The 23,752-nt window shown below is 37.4% G+C and overlaps 1 protein-coding gene across 1 annotated transcript in view; it reads left to right on the top strand.

The window, feature by feature from the left end:
- The window catches only part of LOC133527638 (nose resistant to fluoxetine protein 6-like), a 356,837-nt gene continuing 333,085 nt past the window's right edge, over positions 1-23,752 (top strand). Inside the window, exon 1 of the mRNA XM_061864730.1 lies at positions 1-811. Within this exon, the coding sequence (XP_061720714.1) occupies positions 781-811 (31 nt within the window). The 5' untranslated portion in view covers positions 1-780. The remainder of the gene's footprint in view (positions 812-23,752) is intronic.

Genomic DNA, 23,752 nt, shown 5'->3' with positions numbered 1-23,752 from the left:
TTATTATAAAGGACAATGGGCACTTTTGTATGGGGAGTGTCCCATGGATGTATACTGTTGAGACATATGTCGTTTTAAAGCTCTTAATCGTAGTATTATTTTATTGTATGGCACCAACCTTGGACCACTTGCAGGGACCGAGCTATATAAAAAAAGAAGTTGCGCATATAAGCAGTTATATTTCCTTATACGCGGGATATAAAAAGTTTTAGCGTATTTTATTCGAAAGAATATAAAAAATGCTTTATGTTTTTTGTATCAACACCAATGATAAAGTATTTAAAGGGACACAATGAACAGTTTTAAAAAATCGTCATTCTAAAAATTACTTAATACACAGCGAAATAAGAGTGTATACAAATGCCATGTATATCATGTGAAAAGTATTTTTATAAGCTATTTTTCGTATAATATAACTGGGGTCAAATCGTTGCAGGGACCAAAATAAAACCATTTAATGAGTTAATTAATTGTAGTTAATTACGCCTTAACTTTTCTACTCAACGCCAGATGTCGCTCTAAAGCAAAATTCTACTTGACGTAAAACATTTATACATTGCGGTAATCTCGTCAGTCTTACTCCATCATTTTAAAAAGTATAGACTAGTTTATGGATTTCTAAAGTTATGTCAAGATGACTCTGAATGTAATATTGTCAACAATAATTGTCAAAACACGCAATTTAAAATATTCAACATTGTAATTACAAAATAGTATATTTCTAATACGCTATAATTTTCTCCAATCGAAAGGCACTCCATTCCATTGATCTCAGAGAGTATGCTCCTTGATGATCTTCACTATTCATGGGGTAGGTAAGATCAAAGTATTATTTTTTCTCGTATAGCTGCTATATAGCGTTCGACTCCATGGAAAATAAAGGCTCCAAATTATATAAAAAATGTAGCATATATACAAAGTGCAATTTAGATAGTATTCCAGAAAAAAATGCGCCTATGTAAATGCTGAAAAGTTTCCTATCGTACGCGACCTTAGAAGTTTGGATTGTCCTACCTAATCATTTTACATTTTATTGTTTTCAGAACAAGAATTATTTTACTTCCCACTGTCTATGTAAGGGGACTTAGAGCGGATTCATACTTTACTATACGTGTCGTGTCGAATGATAGTCCCTATGTCAGTTTCTCCAATTCTATTTTGCGTAGGATAAGTTAAAAAAATAATTAAAAATATGTGTTACCGTATTTTTATTCGTGAAATGTTACCTATATTTCTAAGTTAATGATTGTACTATACTTCCAAAAATATGTCTGACAAACATTTTATATGAAAGCCATTTTTCCATGTAAATTTTTTTTTTTTTTATACTACGTCGGTGGCAAACAAGCATACGGCCCGCCTGATGGTAAGCAGTATCCGTAGCCTACGTACGCCTGCAACTCCAGAGGAGTTACATGCGCGTTGCCGACCCTAAACCCGCCCCCCCTCATTGAGCCTATAAAACTAAAAATGAACTGTTATAGGGACCATCTTTTGAATTTATGATAATTTATTCATATTTTAATGTACTCGGGTAATATTGCAGGCATTATATCAGCACCAAATAAATGCTGTGAACCAGATATATATTAAGTGGCGAATAACGTTTCCAAATCGCATTTTCTTTTGACATATTTTTCTTTTTTTTTGCTCTTTTTTTCACGACCGGTTTGGCCTAGTAAGTCGATGATCCTGGGTTTGAATCCCGGTAAGGGCATTTATTTGTGTGATGAGCACAGATATTTGTTCCTGAGTCATGGATGTTTTCTATGTATTTAAGTATTTGTATATTATATATTATTATGTCGTTGTATGAGTACCCACAAAACAAGCCTTCTCGGCTTGCCGTGGGACTCAGTTAATTTGTGTAAGAATGTCCCTATAATATTTATTTATTGTTATTATTATTGTATGTCCGGTAACAGAACTCCCCAGGAGCACTCGGGTGTGTAAGGTCGCTACTCCCCAACTTATTATAATTGTTATTACTTTCAGCATTTTTAAGTTGTTCATCGGACACTGAGGCCATTGAAGTTTCAAGCTGGCGGCATCAAAATGGAGTACGTAGGTACTGTTTCAAATAAATGGGTGGTAAGTAAGTACATTTGGTGAAGTGGAACTGCTGATGTTGATCAGAAACCGAACTCTTCCACGCGCGTGATTTGTCTTCTTTGTTAAGTTTGTAGCGAGTAAGTTTCAAGTACCAAGGTTTTTAGGAACCTTTGTGTCAAGGTAAAGGTCTGACGATGGGTTCCATGAGGAAGCGAGGGAACACCTCAAATCTTATAGGCATATAGTCATTTTGGATTTTCATCAATACCTTAAGCTTTTTCATTCCCACTAGTGGCATTTAATGAAGTGGAACTACTGATGTTGACCAAAACGGAACTCTTGAACGCGCGAGATTTTTCTTCTTTGTTTTTTTTATGATATAAGAGGCAAACGAGCAGACGTCACACCTGATGGTAAGCGATTACCGCCGCCCATGGACACCTGCTAAACCATAGAGGTTGTAAGTTCGGTGCTGGCCTTTAAGATTGGAATACGCTGTTTTCTTAAAGTTTTAAATGTCGTATTGGTCCGGAAATACCGCAGGCAACAGATCATTTCATAGTTTAGCTGTATGAGGCAGGAAGTTTCTAGAGAAATGCACAGTTGAGGACTGCCAACCATCTAAGTGGTGAAAATAAAAATGTTGTAGCGTAGAGCGATGACGAAAAGAGGCGGCAAGGATTAATCCGAGCAATTCGATGGAACACTCGCCGTAATAGATTTGTCCTGATAAGTTTGTAGAAAGTAAGGTTGTTAAAAAACATCTGTGTCTAGATCCAGGTCTGATAGATACCTCAAACCTTATAGAAATACATATAGTTTTTTTTTGGATTTAAAAGCTACATTTAATCAAGTGGAACTGCTGATATGTTCCAGAACGGAACTTTTCAACGCACACGTTTTGTATTCTTTATTAAGCTTGTAGTGAGTAAGGTTCTTAAGGTGTACTTAATACATCAATGTCCAGTTCTGATGATGGGTTTCATGAAGAATCGAGGGAATTCCTAAAATCTTTTAGGCATACATGTAATAATTTCTGGGATTTTATTTACATATCAAGCATTATTATTAAAAAAGTGTCATTTGACTAAAAGTAACAGCTGATGTTGACCAGAATGGAACTCACCAACTCGCGCGCGATTTGTTTTATTAGTTAAGTTTGTAGCAAGTAAGTTTTAAGTATTAAGGTTTCTAGGAACATTCGTGTCAAGGTAAAGGTCTGATGATGGGTCCCATGAAGAATCGAGGGAATTTCTTAAATGTTATAGGTATATATATAGTACTTATTGGATTTTCATCAACATATTATCAAGTCTTATTCACAAAAGTGACATTTGATGATGTGGAACTACTGATGTTGACCAAAACGGAACTCCAACGCGCGCAATTTTTCTTCGTTGTTAAGTTTGTAGCGAGTAAGGTTCTCAAGAAACATTTTTGTCGAAGTACAGTTCTGATGATGTGTTTCATGAGAAAGCGAGGGAACTCCTCATTCTCCTCAATTCTTATAGGCATATAGTCATTTTGGATTTTCATCAATATCTTTAGCTTTTTTATTCACATTAGTGGCATTTGATGAAGTGGAACTAGTGATGTTGACTAAAACGGAACTCTTCAACGCGTGAGATTTTTTCTTTTTTTGTTTGTTGTGATATAAGAGGCAAACTAGCAGACGAATCAACTGATGGTAAGCAATTACCGCTGGCCATGGACATCTGTTACACCATAGGGATTGTAAGTGCGGTGCCGGCATTTAAGATAGGAACACGCTCTTTCCTTAAAGTTTGAAAGATCGTATTGGGCCGGAAATACCGCATGCGACAGATCATTTCATAGTTTAGCTGTATGAGGCAGGAAGTTTCTAGAGAAATGCACAGTTGAGGATTGCCAACCATCTAAGTGGTGAAGATATAAATGATGTAGCGTAAAGCGGTGACGGAAAGAGGCGGCAGAGATTAATCCGAACAATTCCTCGGAACTTTTAAGTTTGTAGAAAGTAAGGTTCTTAAGAAATATCTGTGCTAGACACCAGTGTCTAGTGTCTAGGTCTGATGATGGACACCTCAAACCTTATAGAAATACATATAGTTTTTTTTTTCATCAATATCTCTAGGTGTTTTATTTAAAAAAAGTTATATTTGATCAAGTGGAACTGCTGATGTTGTCCAGAACGGAACTTTTTAACGCACGCGTTTTGTATTCTTTATTAAGCTTGTAGCGAGTAACGTTCTTAAGGTGTATTTATATCAATGTTCAGTTCTGATGATGGGTTTCATAAATAATCGAGGGAATTCCTGACATCTTATAATTTCTGGATTTTTATTTACATATCAAGCATTTTTATTAAAAAGTGACATTTGACGAAATGCAACAGCTGATGCTGGCCAAAATGGAACTCGCCAATTCGCGCGCGATATGTTTTATTTGTTTATTTTGTAGCAAGTAAAGTTCTTGAAGACATTTGTGTCATAAGGTCTAGTTCTGAGGATGGGTTCCATGAGAAATCGAAGAAATTCCTCAAATCTTATAGGCATACAATACATACAGTAATGTTTGGATTCTCGTCAACATATCAAGCATTTTTATTTAAACAAGTTAGTGATATTGACCAGAACGGAACTCTTCAACGCGCGCGATTCTTATTCTTTGTTAAGTTTGTAGCAAGCTAGGTTCTTAGGAAACATTTGTGTCAAGGTCCAGTTATGATGATGGATTCAATGAGGAATTGAGGATTTTAAATCGATTTGAATTCACAATTGGGAGGAATTGAGGATTTTCGTCAACATAGTTTTTTTTATTTGAACAAGTGACATTTGATTAAGTGAAACTGCTGATATTGAGCAAAATGGAACTCTTCAACGACAAGTATTTTACCTTAGGCGTGTTTTTTATTTTATTTCGTTTATAGCATGTAAGGCTTTTAAGGAACATTTGTGTCAAGGTCCAGTTCTGATGATAGGTTCTAGGAGAAACCAAAGGAGCTTCTCATATTGTATAGGATAGGCATTCATATAGTCATTTTAGGATTTTCATCAATATTACAAGCATTTTTACTCAATAAAGTGACATTTGTTGAAGTAGAATTGCTGATGAAGAACGGAACACCTCAACGACTTCCAGATTCTTTATTTTTATTACTCTTCTTTCTTTTTCATTATTCTTAGAACAGGTATTTCTACTAAGTGAACCGAACTGCTACTATTAAAAGTAGGTAGGTAGGTAGGTTAAATAGGTTAAAACTGTAAGGATTATTATGTATAAGTAGTCTTTCTTTTAATTAAACATAGGTAAGTAATTCTATTTAAGTATAAGTGTCTTTAAAAAAAACATCAATCGATTCTTATCTGTCACTAGTTCCAGTTTCAGAGTATAAAATCCGGGTACACAGCCACGGCCAGCCGGGTAGCCAGACAGTTCGAATACGGACAAGTTATTGTGAATAAAAAATCTTATCGTCTTGCAAAAGTTATTGTCATAAATGTATAGGTTTCGAATGCATGAATATAAAGTTAAAATGCTGGTAAAAGTATTAGTTTTTATCATTAACCATTTTATATCCCAACAAAACTGTTACCCTTACAAAAATAAAATGCTTTCATTACCTAATGTAGGTTACGTTAGGTAATAAATAAATAAATAGGTAGGGACAATCTTACACAGATTGGCCCCAAACTAATCAAAGCTTGTACTATGGGTACTAGGCGACGTTAAACATACTTATTTATATAAATATAATATTTACGTATATACATAGAAAACACGCATGCCTTAGGAACAAATATCTGTATTCATCACACAAAGAAATGCCCTTACGCGATTCAAACTCGGGACCATCGGCTTCATACTTCATAGGCAGGGTCACTACCCACTAGGCCAAACCGGTCGGCAAAAGGTAAAGATAATTAGGTAAAGACAATGAATAATTAAACGTATTATAAATTGACACCAATATCCATCAAATAGTATAACTAGGTATGCTAAGAGCGGGCTTCAGGCCATTACGTCGCACCTTTAGAATTAAACTAATTTGACTCAAAAAGTACGACTACTTTATATATGTAGTTTGGTAGAACAGTAAGAACTCACTATATGTGTCTCTTTTTCATGCGGTGAAATCCCCCCCACCCGGAAAGGGTAGCGACGCCCATTTTATCGACTCTCGAGTCGACTCCAATCTGATACTAATAGTAAGTAAGTACTTAGTAAGCAAATTGTAGTAGTCATCCCTTCTTAGTAAAAGGAAAGTATTGTAAAGATACTACTTTTTAACCGACTTCAAAAACTTTCTGAACCAATGTTGAAAATTAGTTATCGTTTGAAAGTGGGTATATAGTTCCAAGATGGTCCTATTTTTGACAAAACCACGAGGAATTAAGGGAACTCCCCAAATCTTATAGGCGTTTTTTAGTTTCATCAACAGACCAGGCATTGCCATTCAAAAAAGTGCTATTTGAAGAAGTGGAACTTCTGATCAGGACCAGAAAATAACTCTTTAACGATGCGTATTTCACGCTAGACGATTTGTCTTCTTTGTTATGTTTGTAAAGAAGCTACTTGCTTAACGAGGTTTAAGGAATATTTGTGTAAAGGTCTAGCTTACATCATGGGTTCCATGAGGAATTGAGGCAACCTCTCAATTCTTGATGGAACGTAAAACTGTTTATTGACATAATTGTCGATAGGTATCCCATCTGCTCTAATTTACCCCACTTGACGGTACTTACATGAAAAAAAAACTTCTCTTAAAAATAGGAAACCGACTTCAAACATAGGTATTAGAAAACAATACAAAAACTGTTATTGTATTTTCAGAAACCATACGGAAATAATGAGGATGCATCGACATAAGAAGAATCGAACATGGGCAAGATAAAGTTCAAGAAAAAAGCAAATATAATGTGTACTTGTGTGTAGTCAAAGAAAGTTGAAAAATAAAGCATAATTAATGGCCATAGAATACAGAACCGATACACGAACATTAAGACTATTAAAAATAGACATATAGGTTGATCGTACTACTCGTACTAATGTATTTCTTTTGTTCAATTATATTATTGCATTAAAGTTAGATTCTCTAGATATATATTATTCATAGGTTCTGTATTCTATACGAATTGTTTCAGTGTAATTATTGTACTAAATACCGTTGACCGCCTGTCAACAGTATTTATTTCTACATTACTATCACAGAAGATTTTAGGCCCTACAGTAGTTATTGAATTAGTATTTACTATGGACAAATATAGCGAAATGTGAGTTTTTACCTAAAATATCAATCTTTTGTGAACGTGGTGTAGAGTATATACCGCCTAAGACTGAAGTAGCTACGCGGGCAACGTTTTCAAAATAGAATCGTGTTCATGGTCGGCCCATGGTAAAAATAATTAGGTACACGTAGACCCGCTAAATAAACCCCGTGGACCCACCAGGAGAACATATTGGAGAGACTAGAGATAATACACCGCTTTAAGGGCGGTCGCACTCGGCATTGACATCTGGCGTCTAGATGGCGGGTGGACCTCAGCGAATTTCAAAGAAATATTTATAAACATCCAATGACGTCCGGCTCGGACACCAGATCTTCAATCTCCTGATTCCTGTGGAGTCTCCAGGTTCCATCCTCTCCACGTGTGAGTCCTAGGATTTTTCGCGCTGCCAGACTCCGATGACTCAGGCACGTAGTCCAGATGGGTGAGGATCGTGCAGCCTGGAGGGCGTACTCTGAAGTTCCAAATGGCCGAAGACCGTCTAGACGTTCTAGGTAGGTCCCGCTGGAGAGATGAAATGCAAAAAGACCTTAGCGAACTCGGCGCCGTCGACTAGATGGAAACGGTTTTGGACAGAGAAGCATGGCGGGCTTTGGTGTCGGAGGCCAAGATCCACTTCGGGTCGCTGCGCCATAGCAGTAAGTAAGTATTTATAAACATACTGTACCTTCTGTGTACCTAACCCAAAACGAGATATTTAAGAAAAAGTCCACCCGCCATTCTGACGTCAGGATTGCGGTTGGACCTATGAAATCTTGCATTATACCGCACTAAAAGTATGCAGTTATATGGTACAGTCGCCATCAGATATATCGGAGTGGCCGAGGTGCTCAAAGATCTCTAAACACGCACTCTAACCTCTTGACAGTAGAGGCATGTTCAGATATTCGTGGGTACCTTGGCCGCTCCGATATATATGATGGTGACTGTACCTTTAGTGTACCTCTGTAAATAGAAACCGGTGTACCTCTCCCCAAAACAAGCTAGGCTAAGCTCATGCACAATATAACTGCATACTTTTAGTGCGGTACAATCATATAAATCTTGGAGTGGTTTTTGATGAGCGCCTCACTTTTCATGAGCATATGCAGACACTCGCCAAAGATTGTTTTCGAAAACTAGGGTTCGTGATCCGCAATGTCAAGGATTTTCGTGACACTGGGGCTATTGCGATGGTTTTCAACGCCTTAGTGAGGAGCAAGCTTGAGGCCTCATCTATTATATGGAATCCGTACGAGTCTTCATACGCCTTACTTCTGGAGAGAATCCAAAAGGCCTTTTTGAGATTTCTGTACAAAAAAAGGTATGGGTACTTCCCATTCTTGTACCCAACAAAATTCTTATTAGGCTGCCTTGGATATAATTCTCTAGAGGTGAGGCGCAACAACATCTTGCTGACTACAGCTTGTCGCATATTGCGCGGTGACTCGGACTGCCCGGAACTGGTAGATCGAGTCTTGAGGTTGTACGTCCCGGATATTCCTCGAGTCTTCTTGAGGCCGCGAACGCGTCCACTGTTGGCCGTACCGGCGGCGCGCACAGTATCGCGCAGGAACTCGCCACTCCTCCGCGCGTTATCGCTGCTCAATGCACTCTTGACATCAGCACCAGAGTGTGACTTGTTTGCGGGGAGATGGGCGAATGTGTGCCAGGCGTGTCTGAGGTTCTGTGAGATGATGGATAATAGGCTTTCCAGCACTTGCATGTGATTATTAATGAATATCTGTTTTTTATTTTATATATGTTTTGTATTTGTATAGTCTAATTATTCGGTGTATTGGCATATGCTGTAATGCCGTGTAAATATTTGAAAAATAAATAATAATAATAATAATAATATATAGAGCTAAATGCTCCAGGGGTGGAAGTGAAAACTTGCATAAGACGCGAGTTGGCACAGTGGCTGTTATCAGCCACTGGGTAGAAAGCGGCGTACACCTCTCGACACCCCTGAGCCGCTCACACCGGTGTTGCTCCTGGTCGTCTTCACGACGGCATTTTCAGGGGCCCATCTAGTGGGCGGCGAGTCACCGCCTGCCTCGATAACTAGTGAAAACATTGTTATGGCAGGTGTCCGGACGTCTTTGCAATAACCCAGTCTCATTGTCCTCCCAAACTTCAATCCATAGACCGTTATACTGTTCACTTTACTACAATAGTCCCAATGCCTGTTGCGACCGGTTCATGGGTGTCTATTGTTGCGCCCGTGAACGGGTTCCAGCAGCCGTTCTACATGACATTAAAGCTCTCCAAGAGGCCTCTACGTGTTGGATCTATATCCCCACGCAAGCCTATCAAAAGACCGGGATTTATAGGCCCGTGAAATCCAAGGAGATATAATAATAATAATAATAATGCAAGATTTCATAGGTCCACCCGCCATCCTGACGTCAGGTTTGCGGGTGGACCGTTTTGTAAAATATCTCGTTTTGGGGAAAGGTACACTGGTTTATATTAAAGGTACACTGAGGTACACAGAAGGTACAATATGTTTATAAATATTTCTTTGAAATTCGCTGAGGTCCACCGCCATCCTGACGCTTACCATATATCTAAGACCTTAGGGGCAATAACGATAGTGCTAGTTCAGTTGTGTCATTCACAAATTCGAGCCAATCGTGCTGTCTAACACAACTAGATGCGATCAATCGCGTGCATAATGCGAACTCATCAACCAATCACGTTGTGGTACTTGTGGCGTTAGACTGCACGATTGGCTCAAACTCGTGTGCGTAACACCGCTGTACTGGCCCCATTCTTATTGCCCGTAAGGCCCGTCCTCAGATATATTATGTCAACGACACAGTCGCGATTTTAAAAAATCACATCGCTTCTGCTACCAAATTGTTGAGCATAACGTTTTCCTATCCATAGGTTCCATCTGTCCAGTAGGATCCACCATCTCGATCCACCAGATTGAAGAGATTGTTACTTAACTGATGGATCGAGATAATGAAACCTACTGAATAGAGCGGGTCGATTGGATATAACAAAGTACGCTTATATGAAACGCTACTCCGGTGTGCGAGTGAGACAGTCGGGCCAATTTGAACTTGCATTTGACAGAAAACTGACTCCATCAAACGCTACCAGTTCCATTGCCGGCCTCTTCGCTGCCTTCTATAGTGGTTCAATCTTACCTTGCTTATAAATAATAAGGGGCGTGCATACCGATATTAGAGTAATATTGGAATCATATCAGTTAGTTGCGGGCGTCTCGCTCGCACAAATACATGCGTATAAGTGCGAAATGAACACACGAATGACAGCTAACTGGTATCATTCCAATATTATTCTAAAATTGGTTTAATGTCAGTTGCACTTTCGAATTGGCCTACATAGCGATTTCCTTAGCCTGCACACCGGATCGGCGAGTGGGCCGGCATCTAGCTAATGTAAAGCCACCTCATTAGGTGCTTTTAGCCTTTTGAACGGCAAGAACACCTAAAGATGTGGTGAGAGAAAGCCGCGCGTCCCTCATGCACTGCACTAGCTTTACAGCTTGCATTGCGACCAATGTATGCCGCTCACCGCCCCGCCGGTCGCGTGGGTCCAATCCACGGCCCTAGAAGACGTACTTTACATATAAACAAGAGTACGCGAGCATTTTGCGAGTTGTGTATGTGTACTTGTGTTATCTAGGCGCACAAACGGTTACAATAACAAGAAGTGTACACCGCGTGTGCAGTCCAACACGGGAGCACGGGTGCGATTCGAAAATAACGCGCTAGCGACGCAATACGACATTGATATTTTACCCTTTGAACGCCATAACAAAAACGTTACTCACATGCCAAGGTCACGGGCGCAAGTGAGCTTGAAAGTGCATGAGTATTACATTAGGGACTTTGACAGCGATTATAACAGCTATAATTAATTAATTTTTATTTTTATTAATGTGTTCATGGCCCTTAAATCATGTCTAGTGACGGCGCCTTTAGGTGTTCTTGACGTTCAAAAGGTTAAGGGCGTTTGCTAGCTGGCGCTAGTGCACGGAGCGGGCAAACACGCGCAGGTGCCTTTGTAAGTAAAATCAGTCGCACGCGTCCGCGCCAGTTAGCGTTGCTCATACTGTAAGAGCTCGTTCCCACTATGTCGGATGTCGTGGCGATTTTTAATCGTACGTTCCACTGGCAGAACATTTTATATGAAGCTATTCACACTCGTCCGACAACGATTTTGTGTCGGATACGACATAAAATGTCGTGCGTTTTGCCAGCCCTCCCAGCCCGGAAAAAAATCGTGTCGTGTCTCGCTCGCGTACGAGTGAATATAGCGCTGTTCACATTTTGTCGGATGTCGGAACGATTTCGCCCGCGCCGCCCGCGCGGCACCCCCTCACACACCCGCGCGTCGCTGCCACGTCGTTGCGATCGCTTCTTAATTCAGCTATCAAATTCTGAAATATTCATAAGGTAAATCTTTCCCTGAGAATTGGGTGTACCAATATCTCCTTTTTTTAACTGCCTCTAATCGTTTCTTTCGCAAATAATACAAAACCACAAACATTTCGTCGACGTTCATCTTGTACTAAGCCTCGCTACCCACTCGAAAAATACACGCCAGCTGCGATCGTGCACGACAGACGACTAGTGGGAACAGTACCGCCGACACCCGATTGAAATCCGGATCCGACATCCGACATAGTGAGAACAGCGGCAACGACACACGATTAAAAATCGCCACGACATCCGACATAGTGAGAACGAGCTCTAAGCCGCACGCCCGCTCCATGCACACGCGCGACGTTGCGGACGCCCTATGCCCTAAACCTTACTTGAAAGTGTGAAGGTTACTCTGAAAGCGGCTATATCAGCTATAATGTATTTATGACGCTTTCAGCATAGCTAGTTACGACGCCTTAAGGTATTCTTGGCGTTCAAAAGGTTAAGGGCGTTTGCTAGCTGGCGCGAGTGCACGGAGCGGGTGCACGTGCGCGGGTGCCTTTGTAGGTAAAATTCGTCGCACGCGTCCGCGCCAGCTAGCGTCGCCAGTTACTGTTTTTCGTTAACCCGCTTCAGCTAGCAAACTAATCGCAAATGGTCCGAGATTGGCGCAATAACCATGCATTCCCTTATCTGGATCTGGATGCACCTATTCACCAATGCTTGCTTTAAAGTAACTTGTCGACTCGTCCTGATAATATTTGTGCGACCGTGAAGAAAATCTATGCTGTCACTTATTTTTCAATTTATATGAAATAAAGATGTTAAATGTATTCAAAAGTTTTTATTTAATAAGGTATGTATAAGTGCTCTGTGCATCCGCACCAGCTAGCGGTGCCCTTAGCATACCAATCGCAAATGGTCCGAGATTGGCGCAATAACCATGCATTCTCTTATCTGGATCTGGATGCACCTATTCATCAATGCTTGCTTTAAATTAACTTGTCGACTCATCCTGCTAATATTTGTGCGACCGTGAAGAAAATGTATGCCGTCAGTTATTTTTCAATTTATATGAAATAAAGGTGTTAAATCTATTCAAAAGTTTTTATTTCATATGTATATATAATGGAACGAAATACAGCTACTATCTTAGCTTGGCAAGCAGTTAAGAGTCGCTGATGCTTTTATTGTATTCACTGCGTTAATTTTAGGTTTAAGATTCTTTATTCTCACTAAGAATTTGACAATTCACTTACATGAGAACTTAAAACTACACAATTTAATCCTGCTTCATATGGCAAACGAAGGAAACGTTGCTTTGAACCGCGACGCAATCTCAAATGTTTCACTTTTACACAATTTTCCTGCAGAGAGACAAAACAAGTATGTACATAGTACCTTTTTACGATTTATTTTATCGTAACATATAAACTTAGATTTATTTTCTTGCTGCTAATTATGGTACTCCAACTACTCCATAAATACATTTACTTACCTACTTATTGCTTAGGAATCTTATTTCATGTTTAATAATAAGTTTATATAACGTTTCTAGCGGGACGTAACGCGAACTTTAAAAAATGTAATGCTTTTTCTACCTTTATCACTCGAATATGTAAGAGCAAGAGAGATAAATAGACGAAACTTACTAGTTCAAGGTAACCACTCGTTTTATTGTCAAAGTTCCGAATTAAACAAACTTATTCTTCGGTGACATTTTTAGCGTTTATAAGCGACTATACGGATCCAGCATTTGCCGCTCATTCGGTTCTCCTATTGCACGCAAGATGTCAGTACTAGAGAGGATTTGAAAAATCATAATTAAGTAGTTTAGTGCCATTTATTGAGCAGTAATAATTTAAAAAAATATATAAATTACTTTTTCATTATATTTCAGGCATGCAAAGTGATGTAAATGGTTACAAAAGTAACTCTATATGAATGACATTTTTTAGTTCCAGTTTACGCCGCAGCGCATGATCAAAATTATTAATATCATCTTCCCTGGACACTTTCGGTCTTTAGTGTCATATAAGTAATTAATGCTTAATTGAAGACCTTCCAAATAGGATATGACTCAATTGTATATACCAATAGTAAAAATTACCCAAACTGCTACCAAGGCTCCATCTAGTGCCAGGTAGAACAAACAAAGCGGCATTTACCACAATTAATTAACGAAAAAACTCGTTTTATTACCGCCCCTGCAAGCATTTGAGTGCAAGTATATATATATTAAAATACCTTATAAAAATGTCTTTTAAATGATATATATGGCTTGAGTATACAAGCAAGTTTCAGTGTTTAATAGCAGTATTTTTAATTCAAGCATATGTTATATCAACTAATTCCAGCCCTGTACGTACTTAAACGTAAGTAGTGGTAAACAGAAATCTAGAATTTCTCATATTCTTTCATACAAAACACCTAACAACCGGCTACGTAACAAGTACTTTGTAAAACAACAGTTTATATTCGCCACTCTTTTTTTTAAATTGCTCAGTCCCTGCACGTTATCCAAAGTTGGTGTCATACAATAAAATAATGCTAAGAGTAAACCCTTTCAAACGAGATATGTCTCAACAGTATACATCCATGGGACAAATTGCCCATTCTCCTTTAAAGTTCTAACTGGGAGAAATAATTTGACGATAAGGAGAAAGTACGAAAATTAGCCTTAAGTGTCCGTTTGTTTTAGGAAAGCCGCATAACCTTAACTCATATTAAAAACAGTACAATACGAACACAACTCAATGCAGAAACAAAACAAAATAATACAGTATTACCAAAGATAATTAAGAAGACCAAGAGTGCTCACTCCATACAACGGTTTTGTTACCAAAAATATTATTATATTCATAGTCTACATCTAGCGTCAAGTAGCGGAACTCTTAGTACTGCTACTCGACAATAGATGTCGTGGCAAACAAAAAATCTAATGCTCAACGATTTTCTGCTCATTTACCTACACCAATTTTAATTATTGCATAAATAGTACATAGATCAAAAACTGCATCAGCAAGAGAGCGTAGTTTTCATAATCTTTAAAAGCTGCCTCGGGCAAGACACGAGTTTAAATAGTTAAACGTCATTAGACTTTACGATTAGGTATTTATTTGGAAAAATAATAACTGAATCAAGAACCTTTTTTAAGCGCTAACTGCCTCGCTGGTTTCTGAGGATCGTCCATCGCTACCCATAGTTATTGGCTATTTTCAGATAAATAACAGTGTCTATTAATTTATATGTCCACCAGCCACGTAGCCGACGACACAAACAAATTGACACCCTAACACATGATGCACAATAACTGTATAATAAAGTGGTTTAAATTATATTTTAGATATATAACATCGTCTCCACAGAGTTCTATGTCCACCAGCCGCGTAGGCCGACCAAACAAACAGACTGACACCCTAACACACTCGAGGATGCACAGTAACGGTATTATTTAAGTGGTTCTGCCTTAAGATAATCTTTAGCCTTTGATGCCAACGGTAATTTTGTCCCACCACGCAAAACAGCCGTCGGTAATTTTATTCTGTTGTACTATATTTTCGAGCCACAAATTAGATTTTTTTTTGTGTGGGTTGCAGAATCGCTAAGGTAGGTAATAGGTATTTATGACTTTTTCCGTGTCGTGTACCTGCTAGAGGCTAACCAGGGGCCCATTTTTAGGGGTACCCAAAAGGTAAAACGGGACCCTATTACTAGGACTCCGCTGTCCGTCCGTCTGTCCGTCTGCCACCATGCTGTATCTCATGAACCGTGATAGTTAGACAGTTGAAAATTTCACAGATTATGTATTTCTGTTGGCGCTATAACAACAAATTCTAAAAAATAAAATAAAATAAATATTTAAGGGGGCTCTCATACAACTAACGTGTATTTTTTGCCCTTGCCCTTCGTGCGCGACTCCGACTCGCATTTTGCCGGTTTTTTCAAACGGTATGCTATCAGTTGCTAGCAGTTGTATTCAGGGATCGGAACCGGTTTTTTGGAAAAACTTTGAAATAAACATATATTTCGGTTTATTTTATACTCCAAATATAGGACTCGGTTGTGTTTTTAGATAACGACTTCGTATTATTAGATTGCCCAATTAGAAATGAAATAATTAACAAAGAACGAAAAAATACCGTTTTCGTTCCCATACAAAAAATACCGGTTTCCGATCCCTGGTTGTATTAAATGAATGTACCTACTTATACTTAACAAAATGACTCAAATTTGTATTCGGAATTTATTTCTTTCAAGCCATGGTAACATATTTAATACACGTAATGGACCCGATGGAGAGTGTTTATCGTTCTTCTAACTTCCGACTTACCTACGACATAATAATATGTATACCCATCTGATACCACCATGAAACCAATTCCAGTCGGTAGGTACGAACTCCCATTTCAGGAATATATAGTCTGATAAAGCTTTTTCTGCCGAAACACCTTGACAGACGAGATTACAATTCCAAAATACGGGTCTCACGTACGTTGCTTAGATAATCTCATGATTGATCAGCACAATATTTCACCGCGGTATCAAGTCGGTAGGAAATTTTGCAGTCAGCTCTTCTACCTTGGACAAAACCTTTATTATTAAGAAGTTATAGTGCATGCTCAAATCTTATTGAGCAACTTGGATTTAAGTAGATCTTATTCACAAACTTGCATAATATTACTTTGGATTAAATACTAAAATAGCCAAATCTAGGGTGTCACGTAAGATGCAGGGCGTTGACAGGTTGGATGCACCGTGCAGCTAATGCCATGGTTAATGTGTTGAGTGATTTGTGATCCCGTGGAACCTTGGATAATTTAACAACTGGAGTCGCCTTTAAGCGCTTACCCCTCTGTCGAAAACCTCGGCCCATGGTCATATGTATTGTATGGACTGACGTTTATCTGCCATGGCTATTTTTACGTTACGTAGAAATAGCTATACATTTGACGTGCCTCCCCCGCAAAAATCGGCAAACTGTTTTGTACAGAAAATTACAGACAAGGCGTCTCCAGTTGTTAAATACTCCAAGCGTGGAACTATAAATATAGCTTATTAGTTCCTATTAAAAATAGCCATATTTAGGGACAAATTGGAGGAGGAAATGTTATATTTGGTAATGTGGGGAAAAACACAACTCACAACTTTTGTGTCACCTCCACCTTACCTACTCGCAAAGAATGAGTACTTAAGGTGCTTAAATTAATGTAACCAATTGCAAACCGAGTATTTACAAACATGAGTATATAGTAATGATGTCACAGCTCAGGTTCAATCACCCATGATCTCAACGTAACCATCTGTTTTATTGGTTAACCCGCTGTGTGGTTCATTATGCAAGTAAATAATGTAATCTTCAAACTATGGAGTGTGGAATTAAGAGGAGTGGCATCTCTTGTGGTAGAACTGTTGCAAAAGTGTCCAGCTGTCAGCTATAAATAATAGTTCCAAATCTCTCCAGAGTAGCGCTAGAGTAGCTAAGAACCTAGGCGTTGTGACGAACTGAATTGCGCTGTCTATGATTTGATTTTTTTATTCAAGTACTCTAGGTATTGTAGCGCCACCTATTTAAAGCTTTTTGATGACACTTTTTGGTACATGGAGATTTCGTTCGTACTTCAAACAAACAAATTACTGACATTTTTTGACACACATTACTAGACATTTGTTTCTTATGTTTCAGTGTTTTGTATCGTGCTTATATTGTGCAAAAAAAAAACCCTAATAAGTACTTAAGAAATAATTCTACTACAGAAGTATACATTTTGTTTTAAAATTTTAACCATAAAAAGTTCAAAAATTATTAAGTATTGTTTTTTTATCTTTATTAAATAAAGGGATGGGAAGGGGGGATGTTTCATGATGTCACCCCCATTGTTACAAATCAAAATCACAATTTTACCGTCGCTTAATTCCTAAATTAACAAGTTTGTATAAATCTTTAGCTGTTTTAGACAAAGGATGTGCTAAAATATCCTTACACGTACTCACATTTAATATGATAATTTTATGCTAAAAGAATGTAATCTATTTATTGACAATAACAATATACATAATGGGTATATACAGATGATTACTATAATTAGCTTATATCTAAAATAGACCCTTGAGGCATTGTACCAAGGATGCTGGCGGCATTTCCTCGTTGTATGGCAATACTGATACGTTGTGCGAGGAAGCCGCCAGCTCTTCGGTCACCAGTTACGTCAACCAGACGTTTCGCGATTTCTCCAAAAAACTTGTGCGCGCTGGGACCCCATGGACCTAGAGTTTCAACGCCAATTTATGCTTAATTTTATTCTTTTTAGAGTAAGTCAAACTAACACTGTATGGACCAAGGTCTGAAATAAATGTTTTTTTTTTTTTAATTATAAAAGCTTGCCTGTCAGCTTCGTTTCGGATACCTTCCATCATAATGTGAGTAGCATCTTCTCTTGTCCCACATTCCGTACAGTTTTGTGAATGACTCTTGCGCAGTATTGTTTTAAATATATATTATTCAGGGTTGGCAAATACATGCGGATCATATTGTCTGACATATGTCCACCAGCAACAGCAGGCAACTGTGAGCCGTCGTCATCGCAATTTTCAGCATATTTTCGCACATTTTCGGCTTATCTTAGTAAATTTGTGTCGGATAGTCGGTTTTAACTGTGTACATTTCATCAGCTTGTTAGCATATACACGTAATTTTAGATAGCCTCACAGGAAACAGGAGCTGCATAATTTGGGGAATTTGGGTGCCGATCGATGTCACTGTTTTTCGGAATTAATCAATCAAATAAGTTTTTTGCAATAATTTCATTTTATCGCTGTCTGTACTTTTCTTTCCACAGGCAACTAATACTCATCGAGACAATCCTAAAAACCCCAAACACAATTAGGTTGCGTTGTTTTATCACAGAGTTCCTATGTCCACCTCTTGTCTCCGTCATCAGATCAGCTCGATGGTACCATAATATTGCATTGTCACCCGACTCACATATGTATGCACATTTTCAGCTCAATCGGAACCCGGGAGTTGGATCAAATTTAACTTGCAAGATTTGATTACAAACAGACAACGGTCAGGTGAAAGTAAATAAAAGCTTGTAACATTTGAAAAAAAAAATGCTTACTGCTAGAGGTAGACATTTGGCAGAGATTATCTTCCGTATATAATTACCAATCCTGAATAATATATTTATGAATAAATATTTAATCATTCTTCACTTAATATAGTTAAAATTTAAAAACAAAGTACACCTCTTACTAAAAAATGCTTACTGCTAAAGGTAGACATTTGGCAGAGATTATCTTCCGTATATAATTGCCAATCCTGAATAATATATTTATGAATAAATATTTAATCATTCTTCACTTAATATAGTTAAAATTTAAAAACAAAGTGTATATTTGCCTATAAAGAAAGTGTATGTATACCTCTTATTTGCCCACCTGTACATTCCTAATATGCTTATAATCCCCAATTCTACCTTTTAAAAATGTTATGTGCATGAGTCATGCGAACTTCCATCACTATTAGTCATAGGGTTCCCCCAGGTAGGCAGGAATCCGTCCCCTCCCCGTATTGATCTAGATATAGGTAGCAAACCAGCTAGGTGCACATTTATTCAGACTGAGTCAGGTGCAAATGAACGCCGTTATACACAAGAGTTTGCAGCGATTAAGAGGCTGTCAACACCCAATGTCCTTGAAATTGATGTTACTTAAACAGTTTAAGTTTAAGAAAGACTATTTGTTTTAGTCAAGTAAGAAAAATATATGTTCATATTAATTATATTTCAAAGACCGTGGTTGTACTCGATACATGATTGAACGAAATCGGCTCGATAGAAAATAATTGCAAAGATTGGTCTTAAAATCACAATTAAACGGTTCTATGTCTTTATTGTTTTGACTTATGGGTCTGCAATTAAAATCACAATTTCAAAACATTTATATCTAAACCGCTGTTGAGTAAAATATTAGACAGTAATAAAAATATAATCCACTTTTTTTAAAATATTTTTCTTATTATTCCCTTGCCCAGGCCCAGTAACATGCGACAGTGCTATCTCATTTACTCCGATACAAATAGACAGTGTGCGTGCTTTAGGTATTGACAGCCTCTTAACAGGGTTTCGTAATCAACATGTTAGGTACTTAATATAATAGTTAATATTATTATATAATATTATATATTATAGTTAATATAATAGTAAAAGTCAATTTAAATTTATAATTTAGTTTTATAGGTAGGCACTCCTTATGAATAATATGTAGTCGCGTTTATGTGGCGCTATGCCGTCTTTAATGTAACTTACAAGCACAAATGTTGTATCTCACAATTTTTTTTTATTATATTTATATTAATACAACCCGGCAGCTTGAACATGTCATGCTCGCTTAAAAGTCTTTACTTACGGTGGCGTCGTTGATCGGGTCGCCACTTTCCCGAATGAAGGTTGAGGGAGGCGATGGCTGAGATACACGTCATACTCGTGAACGGGTGCTGTTTGTGGAGACCGGTCTGTTTAAGCTTACGCGGGGTACAGGTTATGTTAAAGTATGTAACTTTACTTTTGAGTGACATTAACGTGAGACACTTCATTCGGTTCTTGTCTGTTTTAATTTATTTGTCTTTTAATTATTTATATAAAAATTCAAGCCTTGGCGACCCTCTACATCTCTAAGGATAATTTAATATATATTTTTATATTTTATCTCTGACACTTAGAGACTTATACATCTCTAAAGAATTTTAGTATTTTATGGTTTTATTTTTTTATCATAGTTTTTTTTGTGTAATTTGACATTTAGAGACAGTATACATCTCTAATAAAGTATTTATTATTTCATAGATTCGATATTTGTAATTGTTTTTTTTTTTAATTTATTGTTTGTAAAAATGGACATGTAAAAGTGCCCCTGTGGCCTATTTGCTGAATAAATGTTTGTTTGTTTGTTTGTTTGTTTGTTATGTTAGACAGGTACCAATACTAATCTAATCAATGATTTATTATAGCTCAAAACCGTGTCGCCCGAACGTTCATTGCAATTGGCTACTTGACAGTTTTCTGTAAATAATGTAAATCTATCTTGATTTTCCTGAGGATTAAATGTCTATATAGGACTCATGGCATTTAAGCAACACAAAGGTCAGAAATGAGAGTTAAAGTCTGACGCCCGCACTCGACGATTGAAATGAAACGCCTCTTACAAAATGATAATTTAATTGTAATGTGAGGGCTCCTCTAAATGATGGCCCAGCGTAGGCCAGCCTAGGGGACGCAGCTATGCGGTGGAATGAGATAGCAATATCACTTGCTCCCTCTAACGCATAAATGCGTCCCTAGGACTGGCCTACGCTGGGCCATCGTGTAGAGGAGCCATGACGTCGCATTACATTATTCTGTCCTAAATTAATGGAAAATCAAGAAAATTGCTATTTGATCCTGAAATATTGCGTTCATGTATATAGTTGTCATACAATTTATTTTTCAATAAAATATAAGGAATCAAATGGTACCATTTCCTTTTTATCTATTTGAAAGTTATTTTTTTTAATAATATCAAATACAGTGTGTCCCTAGCCATTAGACAAAGCCGAAAAATACATATGCCAGGGATCGGAACCGGTTTTTTGCAAAAACATCGAAATAACCATATATTTCGGTTTATTTTATACTCTAAATGTAGGACTCAGTTGTGTTTCAGATAACGACTTCGTATTATTAGATTGCCTAATTAGAAATGAAGTAATTAACAAAGAACGAAAAAATACCGTTTTCGTTCCTATACAAAAAATTCCGGTTTCCGATGCCTGACATATGCATTAGGGTATTTAGAACCAGTGTACAAAGTATCCTAACAGGCACCTAGGAACATTCTACAAGTTGTTATAAAAATACAATACAATACAATACAATACAAATCCTCTTTATTGCACAAATTCAGAACAAATGTACATGGAAACACATATAATACATGAAGATAGAGGTAAAAATACTGACGATATATTAGAGAGCATAGTTAATATCATATTCCGACTAGGAATAAGTAAAAAGAAATATATTAGCGTCAATTCAAAAACCCGACTGCTGCACTGCGCCAGTCTGGCCTAGTGGGTAGTGACCCTGCCTACGAAGCCGATGGTCCCGGGTTCAAATCCTGGTAAGGGCATTTATTCGTGTGATGAGCATGGATATTTGTTCCTGAGTCATGGGTGTTTTCTATGTATTTAAGTATTTATAAATATTTATATATTATATATATCGTTGTCTAAGTACCCTCAACACAAGCCTTATTGAGCTTACTGTGGGACTTAGTCAATTTGTGTGATAATGTCCTATAATATTTATTTATTTATTTATTTATATTTTTTGCTCGCCGGCGACGGTCGGCCCGGGCGCAACCCTTAGCAAAAATGCTAAAATCTGTCGCGTCGGCACTTGTTTTTACCCGAGATCTGGACTTTTTTTTGTTCGAAGTTTGACTACACGTTATTAATCGATATACACTGTTTACAACGCCAATTTCAGCTCCGTGAAAATAGACGTAGCTTTTCCCACTAGTTCTTGTCTAGCCAGTATAATAAATACTAATAAAACACTGGCCCTCCGACAGGACCGGTGTAAACATTTTTGACGAGCTTGATTGCATGATTGGTTTTGTCTCACAACAGGTAACCCTAGGTGACGTCAGTTATTATCCCATATACAAAATTTGAACACGAAACGGGAGCGTGCCAAAAATGCTTTCGTATGGCTCCTGTTCTGCTCTAAATCATGGGCCCATTTTTGAATTTCGAGCGCTCGATTTCGTCACTCGAAAATCTGTGGCAAACGGCGAAATGCTATTTTTTTAATACGAGCGATACAAATTAGGAATCTACTCGTTTTACAATTCTATTAGTAGAATTTAAATGCCTAGTATTGGAGATATTATTAAATTGAGAACATGGGGACACGGAATTGAGCGATCAAAATTCAAAAATCGGGGCTCTGATTGAAATTTTTCAACCGATTCTCGTGAAATTTGGTAAAGTGCTCGATAATTAAGGTTTATTTTCTGTTCTAAGTTGTGGGCGATAACCTCAAAATCGGGATAAACTAAACAAAGAACAGAAAATAAACTCTGAATTATACTGGAATAATAATATTCCTATAAAACTACTTAAGTTTGCCCCATTAACATCAGTGGAGTGCGTGCGGAGTTTTTCAGCACTTAAGTATATTTTTGATGTAAAAATAAATAGACTGCACAAAATTTGGAAAAAATACTGATTATTTTCTTTAATAAATCTATACTTTAACAAACTTTTGTATTTATTGACTAGGAATTAAAATTTAAGTCTAGTAAGAAACTAATTAAATGATTACATATTTGATTAATTTTGGAGTCATGTCCACATTATTGCGAGCAATGACGCAAATTTGTCCGATCTCTGATTATAATTTAATTTAATTTTTAATTAAGTATCTTTAAGTATATCTAACTGTTTATATTCCCTATAAGTGCCCCATAGCAGTGTTGGCCAAAGGTTAATTAGAATTGAAACTTAACCATTAAAATTAATTTAATTAATGGAATAAGAGAAACTATGAGGCAGTGTTGGCCGAACGTTAATTAGAATTGAAAATATAGAAAATTAACCATTACAAATTGAGCCGTAAACTGTAACCGAATGTTAATTGGAATTGAAAATTAACCATTAAAAATTGAACCGTAAATTGTAACCGTCCGTTACAGTCCGTCCATTCGGTTACAGTCTTTTTACTATGAAGGGAAAACTTTTTGCGATAACTCAAAAACAGCTAAACTGATCATGTCCGCTATAGTTTTCATTTAATGTCTTTCTTAAGCTCTACTTCCACGATTTTTTTCATATTTTTTGGACCTATGGTTCAAAAGTTAGAGGGGGGGGGGGACACATTTTTTTTTTTCGGAGCGATTATCTCCGAATATATTCAAAAAAATGTTTCTTGAAAGCCCCTATTAGTTTTGAAAGACCTTTCCAACGATACCCCACACTCTAGGGTTGAAGCGAAAAAAAAAATTCAC

The sequence above is a fragment of the Cydia pomonella genome, chromosome 18 (genome assembly GCF_033807575.1).
Source record: "Cydia pomonella isolate Wapato2018A chromosome 18, ilCydPomo1, whole genome shotgun sequence".
NCBI lineage: Eukaryota > Metazoa > Arthropoda > Insecta > Lepidoptera > Tortricidae > Cydia > Cydia pomonella.
This window is presented reverse-complemented; position numbering and strand designations above follow the sequence as displayed.